The sequence below is a fragment of the Lepidochelys kempii genome, chromosome 23 (assembly GCF_965140285.1).
Source record: "Lepidochelys kempii isolate rLepKem1 chromosome 23, rLepKem1.hap1, whole genome shotgun sequence".
Lineage (NCBI taxonomy): Eukaryota > Metazoa > Chordata > Testudines > Cheloniidae > Lepidochelys > Lepidochelys kempii.
The window spans coordinates 17,599,463-17,612,627 of NC_136402.1; the positions used below are offsets into that span (position 1 = coordinate 17,599,463).

General features: G+C 72.3%; 1 protein-coding gene across 1 annotated transcript in view; it reads right to left on the minus strand.

The window, feature by feature from the left end:
* Window positions 1-748: 748 nt before the first annotated feature.
* Window positions 749-13,165, minus strand: part of VMA22 (vacuolar ATPase assembly factor VMA22) — a 25,354-nt gene continuing 12,937 nt past the window's right edge. Inside the window, exons 2-5 of the mRNA XM_073321396.1 lie at window positions 3,878-3,981; window positions 2,608-2,720; window positions 1,063-1,233; window positions 749-957 (exon numbers count right to left, since the gene is read on the minus strand). Of these exons, the coding sequence (XP_073177497.1) occupies window positions 845-957; window positions 1,063-1,233; window positions 2,608-2,720; window positions 3,878-3,981 (501 nt within the window). The 3' untranslated portion in view covers window positions 749-844. The remainder of the gene's footprint in view (window positions 958-1,062; window positions 1,234-2,607; window positions 2,721-3,877; window positions 3,982-13,165) is intronic.

Sequence of the window (13,165 nt, forward strand, 5' to 3'; positions counted from 1 at the left end):
TCTAGAGCTGCACTCAGAGGGGCAAGAATGAAGCATCCTCCAGCCCCTGCTCCATACGAGGTACCAGGAGAACCCCGGGCTCGAGGCCGGTGCCTCACCAAGAAAACAAGCAGCTGCTTCCCCCACCGGGAGTCGAACCCGGGCCCCTAGACCACAGGGGACAGGCTGGTTGCTGCTCCTGCCTGGCTGGCCCTGGGGCCACCCAGCACCTCCCGCTGGGCAAGGAGGGCACTGTGCCATGAGCCCCTCCCCTCTTAGCAGGGACCCCACGGGCTCCCAGGCAGTTAATCCAGAGTCACACCGGAGCAAGCCCTGACCCCCGGGGAGAGACAGGGCAAGTCTGCTTGGAACAGCCGAGATCACAAACCAGCCAGAACCAAGGAGTCCTGGCTCCTGCCCCCAACTCTCACCCCCAGGCCCCACTGCCCTCCCAGAGCCAGGGAGAGAACCCAGGAGTCCTGGCTCCCAGCCCCCCTGCTCTAAACCCTAGAGCCCACTCCCCGCCCAGAGCCTGTCCTGTCCTTTCTCCAGGGCAGCCCTGTCCCCGCTGGGCCCCACGCAGGCTGGGGGGCAGGGAAGAGGCAGAGTTTCTCGTTGGCCTCTCCCAGTGCTGCCCCGAGCCCCCCCAGACTCACCCCCCAGGCAGAGCACTCTGCAAGCAGGGGCTCACGCGGACCTCGCAGGGAGTCGGGGGGACGCAGAGCAGGGCCCCAGCCCCCCGGCAGGGACAGACAGACGGACACACCCGAGCAGCGATCCCAGTTTATTGACAGGGCTGTCGGAGGTCGCAAGACGCCCTGCCCAGCGTGTGGGGTGCGAAAGCCCCAGGGGGGCAGCGGCAACACTACCCCTCTGTGGCCAGCACGTGGCGCTTTCTCTCCAGCAGCGCCCGATACCGCGCCCGCGTGGCCTGGAGGTCGCTCTGCAGGCTGGCGATCTCCCCGGCCAGGAGAATCCCTGCGGAGAGACGGGGGTCAGCAGAGACCGGCCGGCTGGCTCGGGGTGCGGGGGGAAGAAATGGGGCCCGGGGCCTGTCCCCTCTAGGGGGCGCCCTGGACTCACCCTCTTTGAAGCTGCTCTGAGCCTGCCGGAGGCTCTGGGGCACCAGGATCCCGAACCAGGTCAGTGGGTCCTGGGATGAGGCCCCCTTCGGGGAATCAGGAGGTTCGGGGGCAGCCTCCAGGGGGGACCCAGGATCCTCTGTTTTCCCTGGGCCCTTTCGCTGCCGCAAGACTAGAGAGACGTTCAACAAAAAGGGTGTCAAAACTCCCCCCCCCTGCAGCTCTGCTGCGCCCCTCACTCCTGACCCACAACCCCCTGCTAGCCCAGCCCTGACCCCCGACCCACAACTCTGCTGGTGCCCCTCACTTCCAACCAGCAGACCCTGCTAGCCCAGCCCTGACCCCCCCAGCTCTGCCGGTGCCCCTCACTCCCGACCCACAACCCCCTGTTAGCCCAGCCCTGACCCCCCCCAGCTCTGCCAGTGCCCCTCACTCCTGACCCACAACCCCCTGTTAGCCCAGCCCTGACCCCCCCCCAGCTCTGCCGGTGCCCCTCACTCCCGACCCACAACCCCCTGTTAGCCCAGCCCTGACCCCCCCAGCTCTGCTGCGCCCCTCACTCCCAACCCACAACCCCCTGCTAGCCCAGCCCTGACCCCCGACCCACAACTCTGCTGGTGCCCCTCACTTCCAACCAGCAGACCCTGCTAGCCCAGCCCTGACCCCCCCAGCTCTGCCGGTGCCCCTCACTCCCGACCCACAACCCCCTGTTAGCCCAGCCCTGACCCCCCCCAGCTCTGCCAGTGCCCCTCACTCCTGACCCACAACCCCCTGTTAGCCCAGCCCTGACCCCCCCCCAGCTCTGCCGGTGCCCCTCACTCCCGACCCACAACCCCCTGTTAGCCCAGCCCTGACCCCCCCAGCTCTGCTGCGCCCCTCACTCCCAACCCACAACCCCCTGCTAGCCCAGCCCTGACCCCCGACCCACAACTCTGCTGGTGCCCCTCACTTCCAACCAGCAGACCCTGCTAGCCCAGCCCTGACCCCCCCAGCTCTGCCGGTGCCCCTCACTCCCGACCCACAACCCCCTGCTAGCCCAGCCCTGACCCCCCCCAGCTCTGCCGGTGCCCCTCACTCCTGACCCACAACCCCCTGCTAGCCCAGCCCTGACCCCCCCCAGCTCTGCCGGTGCCCCTCACTCCTGACCCACAACCCCCTGCTAGCCCAGCCCTGACCCTTGACCCACAACTCTGCTGGTGCCCCTCACTTCTGACCCACAACCCCCTGCTAGCCCAGCCCTGACCCCCGACCCACAACTCTGCTGGTGCCCCTCACTTCCAACCAGCAGACCCTGCTAGCCCAGCCCTGACCCCCCCAGCTCTGCCGGTGCCCCTCACTCCCGACCCACAACCCCCTGTTAGCCCAGCCCTGACCCCCCCCCCCAGCTCTGCCGGTGCCCCTCACTCCCAACCTGCGGCCCCCTGCCAGCTCAGCCCTGACCCCCTCCCCCCTCCCCCGGCTCTGCTGGTGCCCTTCACTCCCGCCCCACAGCCCCCTGCCAGCCCAGCCCTGGGCTCTCGGTGCAGTTCTTTGTCCATTAGTTCACCTTGGTCTTGGGGCCCGATTTCCTCCACGGCCGGTGACCCCTCAGCAGCCTCTGCGGACGGGTCCCATCCTCCTGGGATGACCTGGAAGGCGACCTGCCCGCTCTCCCCCTCGCTGGAAGGGGGAACCACACCACTGACCCCCTCTCTCGGTCTGGGGAGCGCCCCCTGCAGGTCGTTCACAGCCCGGCCCAGACGGGGAACCCCCACCCGAGCCGGGGCGGGTAAATCCTGGTTTATTGTTTTAAGACCAGGTCAGACAAACCCCTGTCTGGGCTGGTCTGGGGCGACTCGGTCCTGCCTCCGCGCGGGGGGCCGGACCTGGCGACCTCCTGGGGTCCCTTCCAGCCCCACGTTTCCAAGAGTCTCTGGTTCCGGGAATTACAGATCGTGGGGGGGTGTTTCACCATTTCCGTGCCCAGCGTGAAACCAAGTCTGCTGGTGCCCCTCACTCCCGACCCGCAGCCCCCCGCTAGCCCAGCCGTGGCCCCCCCCCCAGCTCTGCCGGTGCCCCTCACAGTGACCCCCACCAGCTCTGCCGGTGCCCCTCACTCCCGACCCACAGCCCCCTGCTAGCCCAGCCCTGGGCCCCTGACTCCCGACCCACAGCCCCCCGCTAGCCCAGCCCTGGCCCCCCCCAAGCTCTGCCGGTGCCCCTCACTCCCGACCCGCAGCCCCCTGCAAGCCCAGCACTCGGCCCCTGACTCTCGACCCACAGCCCCCCGCTAGCCCAGCCCTGGCCCCCCCCCAGCCCTGCCGGTGCCCCTCACTCCCGACCCACGGCACCCTGCCAGCCCAGCCCCTGCCCTGCCCCCCCCCCCAGCCCTGCCGGTGCCCCTCACTCCCGACCCGCAGCCCCCCGCCAGCCCAGCCCTGGGCCCCCCTCACTCCCGACCCGCAGCCCCCCGCCAGCCCAGCTCTGGGCCCCCCCCAGCCCTGCCGGTGCCCCTCACTCCTGACCCACGGCCCCCTGCCAGCCCAGCCCTGCCCCCCCCCAGTTCTGCCGGTGCCCCACACTCCCGACCCACAGCCCCCTGCTAGCCCAGCCCTGGCCCCCACCCAGCCCTGCCCTCACTCCCGACCCACAGCCCCCTGCCAGCCCAGCCCTGGCCCCCCCGCCCCAGCTCTGCCGGTGCCCCTCACAGTGACCCCCCCCAGCCCTGCTGGTGCCCCTCACTCCCAACCCGCAGCCCCCGCCAGCCCAGCCCAGCCATGGCCCCCCCCAGCCCTGCCGGTGCCCCTCACTCCCGACCCGCAGCCCCCTGCTCTCACCTGGCGCGCACCCGGACCAGCGGCTCCATGCAGGCCCCGTACTGCAGGGCAGAGACCGACTTGCAGCCCATGGCGAAGCGGGACCTAGAGAGCGAGAACCAGCCCTGCACGGAGGGACACAATGAGGGGGTGTGAGGGGCTGCTGGGGGAGACACGCCGCTCAGGGGCTGCGCTGCCCCTACGAGACCCCCCCACCCCCAGGCTGACGGGGCTGCAGCTTGCCAGGCCAGTGCGCGCAGGAGGGGGCGGTTGAGGCCCTGTGGGCGGCGAGAAGGCAGCATGGGAAAGGGGGGCCCCGGGGGCGGGAAGGGGAGCCGCAGGGGCAGTGGGGCGAATCTGAGGGGTAAGAAGGGGGCCCCTGGGGGTGGGAAGGGGGGCTCTGAGGGCAGTGGGGTGGGCCCTGAGGGGTAAGAAGGGGGGCCCCAGGGGCAGTAGGAGGGGCCCTGGGGCAGTAGGGGGGGCCCTGAGGGGTAAGAAGGGGAGCCCCAGGGGCAGTAGGGGGGGCCCTGGGGCAGTAGGGGGGGCCCTGAGGGGTAAGAAGGGGAGCCCCAGGGGCAGTAGGAGGCCCTGGGGGTGGGAAGGGGGGCCCCAGGGACAGTGGGGGCCCTGATGGGTAAGAAAGGGGAGCCCTGGGGGTGGGAAGGGGAGCCCCAGGGGGCAAAAAGGGGGGCCCTGGGGGTGGGAGGGGGTCCTGGGGGCGGGAGGGGGGTACCCAGGGGCAGTGGGGGGCACATGGGGTAAGAAGGGGAGCCCCATTGGCCGTGGGGGGGCCTGAGGAGTAAGAAGGGGGGCCCCAGGGGCACTAGGGGGCCCTGAGAGGTAAGAAGGGGGGCCCTGGGGGTCGGAAGGGGAGCCGCAGGGGCAGTGGGGGGGCCCTGAGGGGTAAGAAGGGGGCCCTGGGGGTGGGTAGGGGAGCCCCAAGGGCAGTAGGGGGCCCTGAGGGGTAAGAAGGGGGGCCCCGAGAGGTGGGAAGGGGGGCTCTGAGGGCAGTGGGGTGGGCCCTGAGGGGTAAGAAGGGGGGCCCCAGGGGCAGTAGGGGGGGCCCTGGGGCAGTAGGGAGGGTGGGGGGTAAGAAGGGGGGCCCCAGGGGCAGTAGGGGGGGGCCCTGAGGGGTAAGAAGGGGAGCCCCAGGGGCAGTAGGGGGGGGCCCTGGGGGTGGGAAGAGGGGTCCCAAGAGCAGTGGGGGGGCCCTGAGGGGTAAGAAGGGGGGCCCCAGGGGCAGTAGGGGGGGCCCTGAGAGGTAAGAAGGGGGGGCCCAGGGGCAGTAGGGGGGGCCCTGAGAGGTAAGAAGGGGGGGCCCAGGGGGGTAAGAAGGGGAGCCCCAGGGGTAGTGGGGGGGCCCTGAGGGGTAAGAAGGGGAGCCCTGGGGGTGGGAAGGGGGGCCCCAGGGGTACTAGGGGGCCCTGAGGGCTAAGAAGGGGGGCTCCGGGGGCAGGAGGGGGCCCTGATGGGTAAGAAAGGGGGGCCCAGAGGGGTAAGAAAGGGGGCCTCGGGGGTGGGAAGAAAGACCCTGAGGGGTAAGAAGGGGGGGCCCTGAGGGGTTAAAAGGGGGGGCCCTGAGGGGTAAGAAGGGGGGGGCCCAGGGGCAGTAGGGGGCCCTGAGGAGTAAGAAGGGGGGCCCCAGGGGCAGTAGGGGGCCCTGATGGGTAAGAAGGGGGGCCCTGGGGGTGGGAAGGGGAGCCCCAAGGGCAGTAGGGGGCCCTGAGGGGTAAGAAGGGGGACCCTGGGGGCAGTAGGGGACCCTGGGGGTAAGAAGGGGAGCCCCAGGGGGCAGTGAGGGGACCCTGGGGGAGGAGAGCCCTGGGGGGTAAGAAAAGAAGGGGGGCCCTGGGGGTGGGAAGGGGGCAGTGAGGGGGCCCAGAGGGATAAGAAGGGGGGCCCTGAGGGGTAAGAAGGGGGGCCCCAGGGGCACTAGGGGGCCCTGGGTGTGGGAAGGGGGGCCCCAGGGGCAGTAGGGGACCCTGGGGATAAGAAGGGGAGCCCCAGGGGGCAGTGGAGGGGCCCTGAGGGGTAAGAAGGGGGGCCGCAGGGGGAAGTGGGGGGCCCTGAGGGATAAGAAGGGGGGCCCTGGGGGTGGGAAGAGGGGCCCCAAGGGCAGAGGGGGGGCCCTGGGGGTGGGAAGGGGGGCCCCAAATGCAGTAGGGGGCCCTGAGGGGTAAGAAGGGGGCCCTGGGGGTGGGAAGGGGGGCCCCAGGGGCAGTGGGGGGCCCTAGGGGTGGGAAGGGGGGCCCCAAGGGCAGTAGGGGGCCCTGAGGGATAAGAAGGGGGCCCTGGGGGTGGGAAGGGGGGCCCAAGGGCAGTAGGGGGCTCTGAGGAGTAAGAAGGGGGCCCTGGGGGTGGGAAGGGGGGCCACAAGGGCAGTAGGGGACCCTGGGGGTGGGAAGGGGGGCCCCAAGGGCAGGAGGGGACCCTGGGGGTAAGAAGGGGAGCAGCAGGGGCACTAGGGGGTCCTGGGGGTGGGAAGGGGGGCCCCAGGGGCAGTAGGGGGTCCTGGAGGTAAGAGGGGGAGCCCCAGGGGGCCCTGAGGGGTAAGAAGGGGGGCCCCAAGGGCAGTGGGTGGGCCCAGAGGGGTAAAAATGGGAGCTCTGGGGCTGGGAAGGGGGGCCCCAGGGGCATTAGGGGGCCCTGAGAGGTAAAAAGGGGAGGCCCAGGAGCAGTGGGGGGGCCCTGAGGGGTAAGAAGGGGGCCCTGGGGGTGGGAAGGGGGGCCCCACGGGCAGTAGTAGGGCCCTGGGGGTAAGAAGGGGGCCCTGGGGGTGGAAAGGGGAGCCCTGAGGAGTAAGAAGGGGGGCCCCAGGGGCACTAGGGGGCCCTGAGGGGTAAGAAGGGGGCCCTGGGGGTGGGAAGAGGGGCCCCAAGGGCAGAGGGGGGGCCCTGGGGGTGGGAAGGGGAGCCCCAAATGCAGTAGGGGGCCCTGAGGGGTAAGAAGGGGGCCCTGGGGGTGGGAAGGGAGGCCCCAGGGGCAGTGGGGGGCCCTGGGGGCGGGAAGGGGGTCCCCAGGGGCAGTGGGGGGGCCCTGAGGGGCAAGAAGGGTGCCCCAGGGGCAGTGGGGGGGCCCTGAGGGGCAAGAAGGGTGCCCCAGGGGCAGTGGGGGGGCCCTGGGGGTGGGAAGGGAGACCCTGGGGGTGGGAAGGGGGGCCCCCAGAGGCAGTAGGGGACCCTGGGGGTGGGAAGGGAGACCCTGGGGGTGGGAAGGGGGGCCCCCAGAGGCAGTAGGGGACCCTGGGGGTAAGAAGGGGGGTCCTGGGGGTGGGAAGGGGATCCCGTGGCGGGGCCCTTTGGGTGGGAAGGGAGGCCCCAGGGGCAGTGGGGGGCCCTGAGGGGCAAGAAGGGTGCCCCAGGGGCAGTGGGGGGACCCTGGGGGTGGGAAGGGGGGCCCCAGAGGCAGTAGAGGGCCCTGGGGGTAGGAAGGGGGGCCCCAAGGGCAGTAGGGGACACTGGGGGTAAGAAGGGGAGCGCAGGGGCAGTGGGGGGGCCCTAGGGGTGGGAAGGGGGGCCCCAAGGGCAGTAGGGGGCCCTGAGGGGTAAGAAGTGGGGCCGCAGGGGGAAGTGGGGGGCCCTGAGGGATAAGAAGGGGGGCCCTGGGGGTGGGAAGGGGGGCCCCAGGGGCACGAGGGGGCCCTGAGGAGTAAGAAGGGGAGCCCTGGGGGTGGGAAGGAGGGCCCCAGGGGCAGTAGGGTGGGAAAGGGAGCCGCAGGGACAGTGGGGGGGCCCTGGGGGTAAGAAGGGGAGCCCCAGGATCAGTAGGAAACACTGGGGGTCGAAAGGGGGGCCCTGGGGGTGGGAAGAGGGGCCCCGGGGGCAGTGGGGGGGCATGAAGTAAGAAGGGGAGCCCTGAGGGGTAAGAAGGGGGGCCGCAGGGGCAGTGGGGAGCCCTGAGGGGTAAGAAGGGCCCTGGGCGTGGGAAGGGTGGCCCCAGGGGCAGTAGGGGGCCCTGAGGGGTAAGAAGGGGATCCCTGGGGGTGGGAAGGGGGCACCAGGGGCAGTGGGGGGGCCCTGAGGGTAATAAGGGGATCCCTGGGGGTGGGAAGGGGGGCACCGGGGGCAGGCCCTGAGGGGTAAGAAGGTGGGCCCTGGCGGTGGGAAGGGGGGGCCAGGGGCAGTGGGGGGGCCCTGAGGGGTAAGAAGGGGAGCCCTCGGAGTGGGAAGGGGGGCCCCGGGGGCAGTGGGGGAGCCCTGAGGGGAGGCCCCGGGGGTGGGCAGGGGAGCCCCGGGGGTGGGCAGGGGAGCCCAAAGGGCAGTAGGGGACCCTGGCGGTAAGAAGGGGAGCCGCAGGGGCAGTGGGGGGGCCTGGGGGTGGGAAGGGGGTCCCAGGGGCACTAGGGGGTCCTGGGTGTGGGAAGTGGGGCCCCAGGGACAGTAGGGGGTCCTGGGGGTAAGAGGGGGAGCCCCAGGCGTAGTAGCGGGGCCCTGAGGAGTAAGAAAGGGGGCCCTGGGGGTGGGAAGGGGGGCCCTGGGGAAAGTAGGGGGGTAAGATGGGGGCCCTGGGGGTGGGAAGAGGGGCCCCTGGGGCACTAGGGGGCCCTGAGAGGAAAAAAGGGGGGCCCTGGGGGTGGGAAGGGGAGCCCCACGGGCAGAGGGGGGGCCCTGAGGGGTAAGAAGTGGAGTCCTGGGGGTGGGAAGGGTGGTCCCAGGGGCACTGGGGGGGGCCCTGCGGGTGGGAAGGGGGGCCCCAGGGGCAGTAGGGGACCCTGGGGGTAAGAAGGGGAGCCCCAGGGGGCAGTGAGAGGGCCCTGGGGGAGGGGAGCCCTGGGGGGTAAGAAGGGGGGCCCTGGGGGGTAAGAAGGGGGTCCCCAGGGGCAGTGGGGGGGCCCTGAAGGGTAAGAAGGGGGGCCCTGAAGGGTAAGAAGGGGGGTCCCAGGGGCAGTAGGGGGCCCTGAGGGGGGGCCCTGGGGGTGGGAAGGGGAGCCCCAGGGGCAGTAGGGGACCTTGGGGGTAAGAAGGGGAGCCCCAGGGGCAGAGGGGGGGCCCTGAGGGGTAAGAAGGGGAGCCCTGGGGGTGGGAAGGGGGGTCCCAGGGGCACTCGGGGCCCAGAGGGGTAAGAAGGGAGGCCTGGGGGTGGAAGGGGAGCCCGTCGGGGGGCCATGGGGGTGGGAAGGGGAGGGTAAGAAGGGGAGCCCTGGGGGTGGAAGGGGGCCCCAGGAGCAGTGGGGGGGCCATAAGGGGTAAGAAGGGGGGCCGCAGGGCAGTGGGGGGCCCTGAGGGGTAAGAAGGGGGGCCCTGGGGTGGGCAGGGGGGCCCCAAGGGCAGTAGGGGGCCCTGAGGGTAAGAAGGGGGCCGTGGGGGTGGGAAGCGGGGCCCCAAGGGCAGTAGTGGGCCCTGAGGGGTAAGAAGGGGGCCCTGAGGGGTGGGAAGAAGGGCCCCAAGAGCAGTAGGGGACCCCTGGGGGTAAGAAGGGAGCTGCAGGGGTAGTGGGGGGGGCTGGGGGTGGGAAGGGGACCCCAGGGGCACTAGGGGGTCCTGGGTGTGGGAAGGGGGGCCCAGGGGCAGTAGGGGGTCCTGGGGGTAAGAGGGGGAGCCCCAGGGGGCAGATGGGGGCCCTGAGGGATAAGAAGGGGGGCCCTGGGGGCGGGATGGCAGGGGCCCAGGGGCAGTGGGGGCCCCCATCTTACCCCTCAGAGCCCCCCACTGCCCCTGGGGACCAACTTCCCACCCCCAGGCCCCCTACTGCCCCTCGGGCCCCCTTTCTTACCCCCCAGGGCCACCCACTGCACCTGAGCCCTCCTTCTTACCCCTCAGGGCCCCCCCCTACTGCCCCTGGGGCCCCGCTTTCCACCCCTAGGCTCCCCTTCTTACCCCTCAGGGCCCCCCACTCCGTGGGGCCCCCTACTGCCCTGGAGCCCCCCTTCCGACCCCCAGGGCAATGGGTGGCCCGGGGGCTGGGGAAGGGGGGCCCGCAGGGGGCCCTGGGGGAGGGAAGGGGACGCCTGGAGCAGTAGGGGGCCCTGGGGGTGGGAAGGGGGACGCCTGGAGCAGTAGGGGGGGCCTGGGGGTAAGAAGGAGGGGCCCTGGGGGTGGGAAGGGGATCCCGTGGCGGGGCCCTTTGGGTGGGAAGGGGGGCCCCAGGGGCAGTAGGGGACCCTAGGGTTAAGAAGTTGGCCCTGGGGGTGGGAAGGGAGGCCCCAGGGGCAGTGGGGGGCCCTGGGGGCGGGAAGGGAGACCCTGGGGGTGGGAAGGGGGGCCCCAGAGGCAGTAGGGGACCCTGGGGGTAAGAAGGGGGGCCCTGGGGGTGGGAAGGGGATCCCGTGGCGGGGCCCTTTTGGGTGGGAAGGGGGGCCCCAGGGGCAGTAGGGGACCCTAGGGTTAAGAAGTTGGCCTGGGGGTGGGAAGGGAGGCCCCAGGGGCAGTGGGGGGCCCTGGGGGCGGGAAGGGAGACCCTGGGAGGTGGGAAGGGGGGCCCCAGAGGGCAGTAGGGGACCCTGGGGGTAAGAAGGGGGGCCTGGGGGTGGGAAGGGGATCCCGTGGCGGGCCCTTTGGGTGGGAAGGGGGGCCCCAGGGGCAAGTAGGGGACCCTGGGGGTAAGAAGGGGAGCGCAGGGGCAGTGCGGGGGACCTAGGGGTGGGAAGGTGGGCCCCCAAGGGCAGTAGCGGGCTCTGAGGGGTAAGAAGGGGGCCTGGGGGGTGGGAAGGGGGGCCCCAGGAGCAGTAGGGGCCCTGGGGGTGGGAAGGGGGGCGGCCCCAGGAGCAGTGGGGGGGCCCTGAGGGGTAAGAAGGGGGGCCCAGGGGGCAGTGGGGGGGGCCCTGAGGGGGTAAGAAGGGGGGCCCAGGGGGCAGTGGGGGGGCCCTGAGGGGTAAGAAGGGGGGCGTGGGGGTGGGGAAGGCGGGGCGGGGCCCAGGGGCAATGGGCCCCCTTATTACCCCTTAGGGCCCCCCACTGCCCCTGGGGACCAACTTCCCACCCCAGGGCCCCCTTTCTTACCACCCAGGGCCCCCCCACTGCCCTGAGCCCCCCTTTTTACCCTCAGGACCTCCCCCCTACTGCCCCCGGGGCCACCGTTCCCAACCCCAGGGCTCCCCCACTACCCGTGGCGCCCCCTTCCCACCCCTGGGGCCCCCCCTCCCACCACCAGGGCAGTGGGGGGCCCCGGGGCTGGGAAGGGGGACCCCCGGGGCTGGGAAGGGGGGGCCCCAGGGGCACGAGGGGGCCCCTGAGGGGTAAGAAGGGGGCCCTGGGGGTGGGAAGGGGGGCCCCACAGGCAGTAGTACCGGCGCTGGGGGTAAGAAGGGGGCCCTGGGGGGTGAGAAGGGGGGACCCAGGGGCAGTGGGGGGGCCCTGAGGGGCAAGAAGGGTGCCCCAGGGGCAGTGTGGGGGGGCCCTGGGGGTGGGAAGGGAGACCCTGGGGGTGGGAAGGGGGGGCCCCAGAGGCAGTAGGGGACCCTGGGGGTAAGAAGGGGAGCCCTGGGGGTGGGAAGGGGGGGTCCCAGGAGCACTAGGGGGCCCTGAGGGGTAAGAAGGGGGGCCCTGTGGGTGGGAAGGGGATCCCGTGGCGGGGCCCTTTGGGTGGGAAGGGGGGGCCCCAGGGGCAGTAGGGGACCCTAGGGTTAAGAAGTTGGCCACTGGGGGTGGGAAGGGAGGCCCCAGGGGCAGTGGGGGGGCCCTAGGGGCAGTGGGGGGCCCTAGGGGCAGTGGGGGGCCCTGGGGGCGGGAAGGGGGTCCCCAGGGGCAGTGGGGGGGGCCCTGGGGGTGGGAAGGGAGACCCTGGGGGTGGGAAGGGGGGGCCCCAGAGGCAGTAGGGGACCCTGGGGGGTAAGAAGGGGAGCCCTGGGGATGGGAAGGGGGGGTCCCAGGAGCACTAGGGGGCCCTGAGGGGTAAGAAGGGGGGGCCCTGGGGGTGGGAAGGGGATCCCGTGGCGGGGCCCTTTTGGGTGGGAAGGGGGGGCCCCAGGGGCAGTAGGGGACCCTGGGGGTAAGAAGGGGAGCGCAGGGGCAGTGCGGGGGACCTAGGGGTGGGAAGGTGGGCCCCCAAGGGCAGTAGGGGGCTCTGAGGGGGTAAGAAGGGGGCCCTGGGCGGTGGGAAGGGGGGTCCCCAGGAGCAGTAGGGGGCCCTGGGGGTGGGAAGGGGGTCCCCAGGAGCAGTGGGGCGGCCCTGAGGGGTAAGAAGGGGGGGCCCAGGGGGCAGTGGGGGGGCCCTGAGGGGTAAGAAGGGGGGCGCTGGGGGTGGGAAGGCGGGGGCCCAGGGGCAATGGGCCCCCTTATTACCCCTCAGGGCCCCCCACTGCCCCCTGGGGACCAACTTCCCACCCCCAGGGCCCCCCTTTCTTACCACCCAGGCCCCCCCACTGCCCCTGAGCCCCCCCTTTTTACCCCTCAGGACTCCCCCCTACTGCCCCCGGGGCCACCGTTCCCAACCCCAGGGCTCCCCCACTACCCGTGGCGCCCCCCCCTCCACCCCCAGGACAGTGGGGGGCCCGGGGCTGGGGAAGGGGGGCCCCAGGGGCACGAGGGGGCCCTGAGGGGTAAGAAGGGGTCCCTGAGGGGAGCCCTGGGGGTGGGAAGGAGGGCCCCAGGGGCAGTAGGGTGGGAAGGGAAGCCGCAGGGACAGTGGGGGGCCCTGGGGGTGGGAAGGGGAGCCGCAGGGGCAGTGGGGGACCCTGGGGGTCGAAAGGGGAGATCTGCGTGTGGGAAGGGGGGCCCCCAGGGGCAGTAGGGGGCCATGAGGGGTACGAAGGGGGGCCCCGGGGGTGGGAAGGGGGCCCCGGGGGGCAGTGGGGGGGCCTGAGGTGTAAGAAGGGGGGCCCCTGGGGGTGGAAAGGGGGGGCCCCGGGGGCAGTGGGGGGGCCTGAGCGGTAAGAAAGGAGCCCCCAGGAGGCAGTGAGGGGGCCCTGGGGGGGTAAGAAGGGGGGCCCCAGGGGCACTAGGGGGCCCTGAGGAGTAAGAAGGGGGGCCCCGGGGGGAAGTGGGGGGCCTGGGGGTAAGAAGGGGAGCCCCAGGGGCAGTAGGGGGCCCTGGGGGTGGGAAGGGGAGCCCCAGGGGCACTAGGGGGCGCCTCAGGAGTAAGAAGGGGCCCTGGGGGTGGGAAGCGGGAGGCCCCAAGGGGCAGTAGGGGGCCCTGAGGGGTAAGAAGGGGGCCCTTGGGGGGTGGGAAGCGGGGCCCCAAGCAGTAGGGGACCCTGGGGGTGGGAAGGGGGGCCCCAAAGGGCAGGAGGGGGACCCTGGGGGTAAGAAGGGGGCACTAGGGGGGTCCTGGGGGTGGGAGAGGGGGCCCCCAGGGGCAGTAGGGGGTCCTGGAGGTAAGAGGGGAGCCCCAGGGGGCCCTGAGGGGTAAGAAGGGGACTCTGAGATAGCGCGT